Source organism: Populus trichocarpa, chromosome 15 (assembly GCF_000002775.5).
Source record: "Populus trichocarpa isolate Nisqually-1 chromosome 15, P.trichocarpa_v4.1, whole genome shotgun sequence".
Lineage (NCBI taxonomy): Eukaryota > Viridiplantae > Streptophyta > Magnoliopsida > Malpighiales > Salicaceae > Populus > Populus trichocarpa.
In genome coordinates this window covers 13596996-13609139 of record NC_037299.2, presented here as the reverse complement: position 1 = coordinate 13609139, position 12144 = coordinate 13596996, and the positions used below count along the sequence as shown (strand labels likewise).

General features: G+C 37.6%; 2 protein-coding genes across 30 annotated transcripts in view; one reads left to right on the top strand and one right to left on the bottom strand.

The window, feature by feature from the left end:
- LOC18110403 (MDIS1-interacting receptor like kinase 2) overlaps positions 1 to 2985 on the top strand; it is a 132379-nt gene extending 129394 nt beyond the window's left edge. For 3 of the 9 annotated variants that reach the window (XM_052447535.1, XM_052447531.1, XM_052447532.1), the window contains one exon: positions 2487 to 2985. In XM_052447535.1, the coding sequence (XP_052303495.1) occupies positions 2487 to 2875 (389 nt within the window). In that variant the 3' untranslated portion in view covers positions 2876 to 2985. The other 6 variants (XM_052447539.1, XM_052447536.1, XM_052447537.1 and 3 more) reach the window with 4 other exon arrangements.
- The window catches only part of LOC18105953 (chaperonin 60 subunit alpha 2, chloroplastic), a 58478-nt gene extending 47952 nt beyond the window's left edge, over positions 1 to 10526 (bottom strand). For 7 of the 21 annotated variants that reach the window (XR_008057472.1, XM_052447549.1, XM_052447553.1 and 4 more), the window contains exons 1-8: positions 10367 to 10526; positions 10077 to 10251; positions 9685 to 9806; positions 9377 to 9584; positions 9146 to 9291; positions 8494 to 8800; positions 7717 to 7967; positions 7240 to 7440 (exon numbers count right to left, since the gene is read on the bottom strand). Coding sequence is in view for 15 of the 21 variants with exons in the window: in XM_052447549.1 (XP_052303509.1) it covers positions 7240 to 7440; positions 7717 to 7967; positions 8494 to 8800; positions 9146 to 9291; positions 9377 to 9584; positions 9685 to 9806; positions 10077 to 10251; positions 10367 to 10426 (1470 nt within the window). In the remaining 6 variants the exon portion in view is untranslated. Of the gene's footprint in view, positions 1 to 5998; positions 6845 to 7165; positions 7441 to 7716; positions 7968 to 8493; positions 8801 to 9145; positions 9292 to 9376; positions 9585 to 9674; positions 9807 to 10076; positions 10252 to 10366 lie in introns of those variants that run through there. The other 14 variants (XR_008057473.1, XM_052447550.1, XM_052447551.1 and 11 more) reach the window with 9 other exon arrangements.
- Positions 10527 to 12144: the final 1618 nt, after the last annotated feature.

Here is a 12144-nt window from a genome sequence, read left to right as displayed (position 1 = left end):
CTTCTTTGCTTCTTTTGCTTACTCGGCTAGTACTGGAGCTGCTGAAGTAGCAAATGGAAGGAAGGAAGCGGAAGCTCTTCTGGAATGGAAAGTCAGTCTTGACAACCAAAGCCAGTCTCTCCTGTCTTCTTGGGCTGGAGACAGCCCTTGCAACTGGTTCGGAATCAGTTGCGACCAGTCTGGTAGTGTCACCAACATAAGTCTGTCCAATTCTAGTTTGAGAGGTACGCTTAATAGTCTCAGATTCTCTTCCTTTCCTAACTTGATTGAGCTTACCCTTAGCTACAACTCCCTTTATGGTTATGTACCTTCACATATAGGTAACCTTTCTAACCTCAACATCCTTGACTTGTCTTTCAATAACATTTCTTGCAACATTCCACCAGAAGTTGGAAATTTGGTATCTCTCACTAGTTTAAATTTGTCCTCTAATAATCTAATTGGTACAATACCAACATCTTTAGAAAATTTAAAAAACTTATCTGTACTTAAACTTTGGAATAATAATCTTTTTGGTTCCATTATTTTTATTGAAAACCTGACCAGTTCTCTCACTATTTTAAATTTGGCATTTAATAATCTAACTGGTACAATACCTGCATCTCTAGGCAATTTAAAAAGATTATCTGCATTTATCGTTGGGAATAACAATCTTTCTGGTCCCATTCCTCCAGAAATGAACAACCTTACACATTTGTTTGCGTTACAAATATTTTCTAATAGATTGTCTGGTAATCTACCACGAGATGTGTGCCTTGGTGGATCACTTTTATATTTTTCTGCATCTGAAAATTATTTCACGGGACCTATCCCGAAAAGCTTGAGAAACTGCAGCAGCTTGTTGAGACTCAGACTTGAGAGAAACCAACTTAGCGGAAACATATCTGAAGCTTTTGGCACACATCCTCATTTGAACTACATGGATTTGAGTGATAATGAATTGCATGGTGAACTTTCATTGAATTGGGAGCAGTTTAACAATCTGACAGCCTTCAGAATTTCTGGAAACAAAATATCTGGAGAAATACCAGCTGCGCTTGGAAAGGCAGCTCATCTACAAGCTCTTGACCTCTCGTCAAATCAACTAGTTGGGAGAATTCCAAAGGAATTGGGAAATTTGAAGTTGATTGAACTTGCACTCAACGATAACAGACTTTCAGGTGATATTCCTTTCGATGTCGCATCGCTATCTGATCTCCAAAGGCTTGGCCTGGCCGCGAACAATTTTAGTGCAACAATTCTTAAACAGCTTGGCAAGTGCTCAAAACTGATATTATTGAATATGAGCAAGAATAGATTCGCAGGGAGTATTCCTGCTGAGATGGGGTATTTACAGTCTCTTCAAAGTCTTGATCTCAGTTGGAATTCCCTCATGGGAGGTATAGCACCGGAGCTTGGACAGATGCAGCAGCTAGAGGTATTAAACCTCTCCCATAATATGCTGTCTGGTCTAATTCCAACCAGTTTTAGTAGACTGCAAGCCCTCACTAAAGTGGATGTATCCTATAACAAGCTAGAGGGTCCCATTCCTGACATCAAAGCCTTTCGCGAGGCACCATTTGAAGCAATTTGCAACAACACCAACCTGTGTGGCAATGCAACTGGTTTGGAGGCTTGTTCTGATCTCGTGAAAAACAAAACTGTGCACAAGAAGGGCCCCAAAGTTGTCTTTTTGACAGTATTTTCTCTGCTGGGTAGTTTGTTGGGCCTGATTGTAGGTTTTCTTATCTTTTTCCAAAGCAGAAGAAAGAAAAGGTTAGTGGAAACACCACAAAGAGATGTTACCGCGAGATGGTGCCCTGGTGGGGATCTGCGCTACGAGGACATCATTGAGGCTACTGAGGAATTCGACTCCAAATATTGCATTGGTACTGGAGGGTATGGAGTTGTATACAAAGCTGTACTTCCATCAGAACAAGTCCTTGCCGTGAAGAAATTCCACCAAACACCAGAAGTTGAGATGAGCAGCTTGAAAGCTTTTAGAAGCGAGATTGATGTCTTAATGGGTATACGGCATCGAAATATTGTGAAGCTGTATGGTTTCTGCTCGCATGCCAAACACTCATTTTTGGTATATGAATTTGTGGAAAGGGGAAGTTTAAGAAAGGTACTGAACGACGAGGAACAAGCAGGAAAGATGGATTGGGATAAAAGGATGAATCTTATCAAAGGCGTAGCCAATGCTTTATCCTACATGCACCATGACTGCTCCCCTCCGATTATTCATAGAGACATTTCCAGCAACAATGTTCTTTTGGATTCAGAATATGAGGCTCGTGTCTCTGACTTCGGCACAGCCAGGCTCTTAATGCCTGACTCGTCCAATTGGACATCATTTGCTGGCACCTTTGGGTACACAGCTCCAGGTATGTAGTTAAGTTTCAATATCACCTTCTACAGTAGGTTAGTTTACAAAATCACTTGAAAACAAAATAGGTGCAGTAAATTATTTTGGCAAAATATAGCATGACCAACCGCTTTTGCAGAGTTGGCATACACAATGAAAGTGGATGAAAAATGTGATGTGTATAGCTTTGGAGTATTAACATTGGAAGTAATGATGGGAAAGCATCCTGGCGATTTCATCTCATCTCTGATATTATCTGCCTCCACCTCCTCATCATCACCAATTGGTCACAATACAGTCTTGAAGGATGTCTTAGACCAGCGCCTCCCACCTCCTGAAAACGAGCTTGCGGACGGTGTGGCACATGTTGCAAAACTGGCGTTTGCTTGCTTGCAGACCGATCCTCACTATCGGCCAACAATGCGACAGGTTTCTACAGAGCTTACAACTCGATGGCCTCCATTGCCAAAGCTATTCTCCACGATGGAATTGGAAGATATAATGGTTCACAGAAATGTTATTGGCTGAATTTTTACAGTATATTGAGCGTTTGTGAAAAGCAACTTGTTTGGCAAAATGTAATATTCAATAATCAAGTCTATGTTAGATATTCCGTCCAAAGCATCATTTTAGATGAACTTGGTGAATGTCATGAATCATGTAATTTATTCCCTTCATTTGTATCAATTGCCTTCCTACTACATATTTTTTTTTGGAGAGTAATAAACAATCCAAATCCAACACAAAGACCGTACAATAATGATGAACAAAATTTCCACAATCAAACCAAACTCGTCCTGAAAGATCAAATAACGTCATTTGTCACGTTGAAATTCCATATTTATTCCTCCGGGTCTAAAGAGGGCTTCTGTCACGGGGTAATTTTTCGCTCCGCGAATAGACCCGTGCAGCAGCCTAGTCCCTCGCTAGACTCAGCCTTCCCTCGCCAATCTCACTCATGTTTGCCTAGTAACTAAGCAAGCGGAATACACAAGCAAGAATAAGAATCAAAGTGCACAACAAGCTTTATAGGAACTCTTTCCCAACCTTTATTGATCTCGTTAACAAAGGAAACTATACACAATTCCGTATGTGTGCTATGCACAAAGATTGCATGCTACACCAAGCTACCTCTAACTAGTGCTCTACATGTTCTTGCATGCCCCTACATGCTGAACATTCCCAACGCATGCTGCTGCATGCCCATACATGCCGCCCCCTCAACCAAAAGCTACAACAAGTATTTATAGACAAGCATTTACAAGGCACAACCCCCATTCCTACTTTCAAGGAAGTAGTGGGACACTATCTCACCCATGTTCACCCATGAACATAGTGGCCCCATTATCTACCAAGTAGTGGGAGGTTTTCCTCCCATGATCCCCCATGATCTTTAGTGGGTTGAGAGTAACCCCTGGTCAGCCCCCATGTTCAGCCCCCATGATCCCATGATCTTGGATATCCATAACTGCCACTACCCACGTTCTGCATGCCCACTTGGCAGCCCCAATTGCCAGCTCTTGCTGCGTCATCTGGTGAGTCATTCACATGCCTTGGACAGTCTTTCGTCCAAGTTTTACATCGTGCCAAGTCAAGCCCCTGACTTGCACAAGCTGCTGCGCACTGCCGAATTCGCATCTACGTGCAGGCTGCCAATTCCTGCGCTGCCGAATTCGCATCTGCGTGCAGGCTGCCAATGTCTTCGCTACCGAATTCCTCGACAGCCCCAGTTCTCGTCAGCCTATCCCCCTGACGAGTTTTCCTGCGTGGCCTGGACAGTCCATCGTCAAGCCAATGTTCGTCAACAATCTGCGCTGCCGATTTCTGCCCCTGTTGGCATGGCTGCCAGCACCCTCAGGGCCTATTTTGGCCAGCCTGCCGAAGCGTGCATCCCATGCACATTTGACACTGTCTCAGCTTCCCTCTTAGAAAGAAACAAATAAGTAATACCTAACACAATTTAGAGTTGCAAAAACCTCGTATTAAAAATAGGAGATAGCCATCCTCTAATCTCAAATCTCTACCCCCTCGAACTTTTCCAGGATTTGAATCTAAAAAACCTCGTATTAAAAATTCAAAACTGCAAGGTCTTAACTCTTGAATGGATCGTCCCCCTATTCTTCCCAGCCCTGTGATAAGGAATGTTGCTTCTGTTCAAAAACTCTGTTGTAGAATTGTAGGCATAATTTTCTCTCAAGGTTCAGGTTAATTTTGTACCTGGAAGGCCAACGGGCCTTGGCATCAAAACATTTTGTAATTTTCAACAGTTTTCAAGGGTTTACGCGATTATGCTGAATTATAAGTGAGATTTCCTGAATTGAGACAAGACCAAACCTACAGCCAGAAAAAGTCTTTATTTACCAAACAAAAACAGAGCGTCTCTGTATCTTTCCTCTGGGCTTCAAAAAATCTAATAGATCTTGTCTTATGGTAGGCTGCTTCAGTTCCCTTACGAAACTTTTATTATTGGGCTAGCCATACACTTTATATATTTCTAGCAATTCACATGACATCATCAAATGATACAAGTCTTGGATAAAAATCTACAACAACACTAGAACATCCTCGTTGACGATCCGTGCTTCCCTGCAAAAATCCATTAGTATCTTTCCAAGATCATGAAACTCCAAAACAAAGAACATCCAAAACCCTTTGCAAACTCCAACAGAACCCTAATTGAATATAACAGCTGAAAACATCCCAGTGAAGTGCTTGCGATTCAAAAAATGAAGTCTAATAATGGACTACTTGAAGCAAAGCAGAAGTTATGAGACACTTATGATGCGTCTGTTGTGGATAAAAAGGCTGTTTCCGTAGAAAGCATTTGTCAAGACGAATAGGAACGTTGTGGCAGTTGATTTGAAACATAGGAATTGGAAGGATCAAAATTCATAATGTCTGAAAAGCAATGATACTTGATATGAATCCAGGTGGTGTGGTTAAGGTCGGGGTGATTTGGATGGCGAGAGAGGAGATATTGGAGAACGTGATGGGAGCACTAAATGGTGTTGCGGAGATTCCCAGGAAGTGGACAGGGTTGCAGCCTCTAATTTCCACTTAAAGTTAGTGGATTCAATGCGTTGCTGATTTTTCAAGCAAAGACTGATTGGGAGGGGAACTTTGAAATAGTTAAACGGAATGAGGAAAAGGAGGCAGAGGAAGAGGAAGATGAGAAAAGAAATGAAAGTAAGAATGATGGGAAGTGTGTCAAAAGGAAGAGCGTTCATATGGTATTCATGAGCTTATATTAGAAGGTGCATTGGGTACGACTGAGGAGAAAGGGGGATGGTAATGACATGGATGTCGAGAAAGGAGAGAAAGTAAGCAAGAAGAAGAAAATGATTTTCATATTTAGAGTAGGGATTGAGAAGGGAAATCTGTTCTCTATACTCTTGACATCATTGATAATAATCTACATGAGATTTACTCCTGCACTTCAACGCAGCCACATAAGCACATGCCCAAACTGAAATATTTCATTAGTTTTCGAGCACCGGGGCTAAGTCCATTTCCATGTACGCGTGCGCTTCTAATTCAAAACAAAAAGAAAATATGTTGAAAAATCGAACATTTGAAAACTCACAAAAGATGGAGCAGGCTGCTTCTCAAACAGCAGAACATGTTTTATAACACTACAAGGCAATCATCCAATAGCATACAAAAATCAATTAAATTTCATGGCAAAAGACCAAAACCTCGTTCAAATAAAATTGACAGATGAATCATATAGCAGTCAGGGGAAAATATAATTGATAAAATAAAGGTGATTTTCTGCTTGAATTGTGTCAGTGACTAACTTCAGTTGAAGATTTTAAAGAGGGCATCTGGATATGGGGATTACTCTTCCAATATGGCTACTTGCTGAGTTACTGGAATACTAGTGAGTTTCTTGACAGGAAACCAGCAGGAAAATCAAATATAACAGAGACCAAACACAAAATTTAGGGGAATAGTCGTCGATGTATCAGCAGGGAGAACCAAGCATTTCCAGACAAATGCAAAGTCTTTCATTATGGCATTTGATGCTTTTGAGGTCTCAAGCATGATCCACCTGGTGATCCCAGAAGTTGTAAAGGCTTGTTGAAGAGACTTGCTTCACCTTCAAGTTTCATTCTGACCAGCCAACTCAAAACTGTTGATGAGAGTCATCAGAGCAATAAAATTTCTTCAGCTTCTTTCTACAATTTTAACAGCTCTTTTCCATTTTTCTCAAGGTGTAATTCCAGGAACATAAGGGACAGCGGGCTTGGGCTTCTTTATTTTTTCAACCAGCACAGCTTGAGTTGTTAGAACTATCCCAGCAATTGAGACAGCACTTTGAAGTGCACACCTAGAAACTCTACAAGGATCTACCACCCCTGCATTGAGAAGATCTTCATATCTACCAGTCATTGCATTGTAACCGGTTCTCCAGTCACAAGATCGAATATTCTCCACCACAACTGCTCCATCAACCCCTGCATTAGTTGCAATTGTTTTTGCAGGTGCAAGAAGTGCCTGTAATGCATCATTGGTATGTGTTACTACGTGGGAGAAGAAATTTCCCTTTATAGTCATTTAGAAACCACTACTTGTAGGGTTTCTCCATGCTACGCCCTGCATTTATAACCATTTCATAAGGATGTCCAACTTTATCACTAACTATGAAAGGAACCTTGGTCCGTTTTACAAGTCTTGTGAAATAATCTGCTTTAGCACAAACGCTGCATGGTAACTCATTCACAAACGCTGCTTATTTCTATTTGAGACGCAACATTCACCAATCCAAATAAAGAAATGAGCATAAAAGGCACATCTCACAAAAGAAAAGAAAATCACCTTAGATCAAATCCTAGTGAGGCGAAAGTGTGAAGAAAATAACTTTTGAAAAAAGAAAGGAACCGAGAACAGACCTTTGCAACAATATCAGCACCAATCTTCTCATTTTCATCTTTCATGGAATTTTTTATTGAGGAGATCTGCTCCGAGAGATGTACATATGTTGCACCACCACCAGGTACTATCCCTTCATCCATGGCAGCAAATGTAGCATTCTTTGCATCTTCAATTCTGAGTTTCCTATCTTCAAGTTCTGTCTCCGTGTGTGCTCCTACCTAAATTTGCATGCTAAACAAGTTAAATCTAAAGATAACTTTAAAATAAAACACCACCAAACAAAATATTAGAGTCCTGTCGTTTGTCTTAGTATTTCTTAAGGAAAACAGGGCAGAAAATTCATCTCTGCTACTGAGCTAACGCCACTCAAGGAGCCCATGTCCTTAGCAGTAATTCTTCACACTTATAGCCAGATTTGTCAAGATGCCCATCTATTTTTCCGAAATATATTGTATACAAGTTTAGCAATTCTTTCTGAGAGCTTGATCACAAACCTTGATTACAGCCACACCACCAGATAATTTAGCAATTCTCTCTGAGAGCTTTCTTGAAAGAGCAGCATTATCTGTTTCAGCGAGGTCCTTTTTTATCTGAAGAATTCTTGCCTGAATTTCAGCTTTGGTAGCTGAGTCAGCAACTATGGTTGTTGAATTACTTGTTATGGTAACTTTTCGTGCAATGCCAAGTTGATCCGAGGTTACACTTCCGAGTGTCAGCCCAAAATCACCAGAGAGAAAATCAGCACCTGATGGTTTTGGTATGGCATGAATTACACAGCATATCAGATGCAATGACCTTCCTATGATAGTCATATGAGAACAGAATACAATCTTGCGCAAGCATCCAAGTAAAGAATTTATTATTTGTAGTGCATAAAAAGTATTTATAATTTTTTTAATTGAGGCCTCGGTAATCATCAAAGGATTTTACAATCTTAACAAAGCATCCAAGTAAAACATTTATTGTTTCTAGTGCATGAAAAAGAGTAATAGTTCTCATAATTGAGGAGAGTAACGATTCTTATATTTGAGACCTAGGTAATTATCAAAGGATATCTTAATTAACATGATATACTCAAAAGTTTATGCTCCTGCAAGGGTCATACACAAACATATAAGAACATCCAGTGCACACATAGGAAGGCTCGCATATGTAACACGAACCCAACTCACGGGGAAGATAAATAATTCATTAACTGATATGTCAATATATTTCAATATAGCACAACTTAGAATAACCAATTTAAGTTGGAAAGAAAGATGCAAGTTCACCTGTCATAAGAGCAATGTCTTGCAACAATGCTTTCTTTCGATCTCCAAATCCAGGGCATTTGACAACAGCAACATTGAGCAAACCTTTCATTTTGTTCAACACTAGTGTTTCCAAAACTGGCTTTGAGATATCCTCAGCAATGATTAACAATGGGACACTGAGTTGGGTAGTCTTCTCCAACACAGGAACTATTTCTTGGACATTTGCAATCTTCTGATCCGTTACAAGGACTTTGGCCTTGTCAAACTCCACCAAAGATTTTTCCTGGTTTGTGATGAATTGGGGTGACATATAACCCTTGTCAAACTGCAGAGAAAGAACACCAAACTTAACTGGAAATGAAAACATACATTCTTCATAAACAGAGAAAAAGTTGAAAAATTTATCCACTCATAGGAGGCAGAGTGTTTACACAAGTATTGCTACCCTGTTACTGAAAAAACAAAATAGTTCACCTGGAAAGTACAAAGAGCAGAAGCTCAACCAACCTAAATATTTACAGTTAATGAATGGTTTAACCATTCAGACTATGACTAATGATATAACATAAAATCATAAACTTCTAACATAAACTTTGATGTAATGCCAATTTTCCAGTGATTTATCTGACAGGATTTTTCAAACCATATTGAGAACTAGCAGCTTAATCACCTTCATTCCTTCTTCTATTATCACAAATGTATCAGAGGTTGAAGATGATTCAAGAGAGATAACTCCATCAGAGCCAATCTTCTCTATAGTTTCAGCAATTAGGTTCCCAACAAATTCATCATTTCCAGCAGAAATTGAAGCGACCGCTGCAAGGAGAAGAAATTCTAGATTGTAGTTTCCAAGTCAAAATGATGGTTTTGAACAAAGTTTAAATAAAGATGGCATAGAGACCTTTTATATCATCCTTCCCTTTTACTGGAAAACTATTCTTCTTCAACACTTTGACCAACTCTTTGACAGCCATATCCATTCCTTTCTTTACAAAAACAGGGTTAGCCCCAAAAGTGACTGCCAACATCCCTGTTTTGATCATTTCACGAGCCAAAATAATAGCAGTAGTAGTGCCATCTCCAGCCATATCATTCATTTTACTAGCAACCTGCAATAAGTCACTTCAATATCACATTTATAATCGATCAGCATCAAATAACACATCAACAAAATATTAAGGAGAGGATAATGTAGCAACCATGAATGACCTCTTGGATTAAAATTGCTCCAATATTCTCCATTGAATCCGGAAGCTCTATTGCACGAGCTATTGTAACACCATCATTTACTACTTTTAGCGTCTTTGAATCCGAAAGAACAACATTACGACCTGCATAGTTTCACATCTTACTGACTTAACACCGTCACCATCAATAAAGACTGACAATTTACTATACAATAAAACAAAAATGATCTTTTTCTCTCAGAATTAGTCCCTCTTATGGTTGCACAAGGAATTATTTAAGTAGTAGTTTTATTATTTGAACAACAACAATTACAAATGTGTCGTCTTGTAAAACTTAAGCTTGAAGAACCAAAATTTAAAAAACAAAGAAAAAAATCCATACAAAACATGGAAAAGAAGCAGAACTCAGTTTACCTTGAGGCCCTAAAGTGAGAGAAACAGCATCAGCAAGCTTATCAATTCCTGCCTGCAAGGCTTCTCTACAATCTTTACCAAAAGATATCTTCTTTGGACCTGCTCTTACCACTAATTTATTCACTACTTGATGGTTTCTCCATATCCCACTTGCCCTTTTGTTCCCACCAAGACTCTGCAACAATATTCCATGTTTACGGATCAAAATCAAAACACTCAGACACCCACATGTCCACGAACACAGACACAAATACAGACATAGAGATAGATGGTGAGAGCGAGATACTTACAGAGAATAGGGGTTGTTGAGGGAAGGCAAGAGGTTCGGAGATAGAGAAGGAGAAGGACATTTTTCTGCTCGTTTGTTGATTGGGCACGGTGTTGGCTTTGAGAATTTAGAGGGGCTTTAGAGCGCATCGGGCCGACCGGCTCTGTTCGGACATGTGGATTTAGGAGACATGTCACGGCGACCCTTCAGACTACTAGTCGTTTATATATATCTAACGTTTTTTCTTTCGTGTTATAAAATTTTCTAACAAATTTTAAAAGCCAATACAAAATGCTTTCTGAAATTAATTTTAAGAAATCCGTCAATATTCAAATAGATGTATTCATGCATGTGGAAGTTAATACTACAGCAATAATATAAAAAACACATAAATTTTAATGAATATAAAGGATAGTACATGTGAATTCAAATTTGTAATTTTATTTTTTAAAATTTAAGTAGTAGTTGTGTTCTCAAGAGATTAATAATATTTTTAGAAAATAATATTATAGAGAAAATAATCTATAGTACAAAACATTAAGAAAATTAATACAAAATTAAAAATAATAATAATAAATTCAAAGAAATAATAGAAAAATAACAAAATTGACTCGAAAAGTAACTTTAAACCTAATTTTAAAAGATATAATAACCAATGAGCGATAAAATAACATTTTTTATAAAAACTTCTTATAAAATCATCTGAGAAAATCTGAATTTGATTCAACAGTTAAATCTTTTGTTATTTCAATTTTAAAATACTAATTTAGTTTGACGTGATCAGACATGATCTTGAATCTGAACATGTTTTTATCATAAAAGCATATATTATATTATTCATATAATATATCCAGTAGTATTACATCCTCATCCAAATACTCAAACTTTTAGTTTTTAGAAGTTTGGGCATTCAAATAAAAACTCTATTTTAAATTAAATTTAAAACAAATCAAGATTTTAAATAAAATTACTATATAGCCCACTAACAAATATAACTTTAGAACTCATGAAAAAAACTTTTTTTATTTTAATTTTCAAGCTAAAATGATAACTCTAGGGTAAATTTTCAAACGATGCAATTAAAAGCATTTACATTAGACTTGGAGTGTCATGAAATTTTACTATCCATGGCACTCACAATTCTTATAGTGAGTGATTTTTTGGGATTCTATTCGAGAGGAAGTTTTAGAATTTTTAAGTTAAGGCTTGCTCTTACAAAAGAAAAGGTACAATCTATTTATTTTTTGTATTTCAAAAATATTTTTAAAATCAAATCTATATCCTTTTAAAAAAATAAGTTAACTTCTTTGAATGAAATTTAATAAGTTCAAGCTCTTAAATGTTTACATAAATATTATATTTATTCCAAATTAGTTTTTCAAATAATAATATATCCAAAAAAAACTTGAGCTCGAGTTTCTTATTTTTAGCTGAATTTAATGTTATATATAATCAATTTTTTTAGGTGAATTGATTTTTCTTATTCTTTCCTGTTATAATATTTTCCAACTAGTTTTGAAATCCAAGATAAACTACTTTCTGGATTTAATTTTAAGAAATCCATCCATTAGAATTTAGATGTATTCATAAAAAAATCTATTTTAGATTTAATTTAAAACAATTGATGCAATTAAAAGCTATTTACATTAAATTTGGAATTTCATGAATTTTTAGTATTCCTATATGGCACTCACAAATCTGATGGTGAGTGCCATAACTTAGACCCACTTGGAATTTCACAAAGGTAAAGCCAAGACAGGGAAGGCCCACTTGGAAAAAAAGGAAATCTTAGGCCGAGAA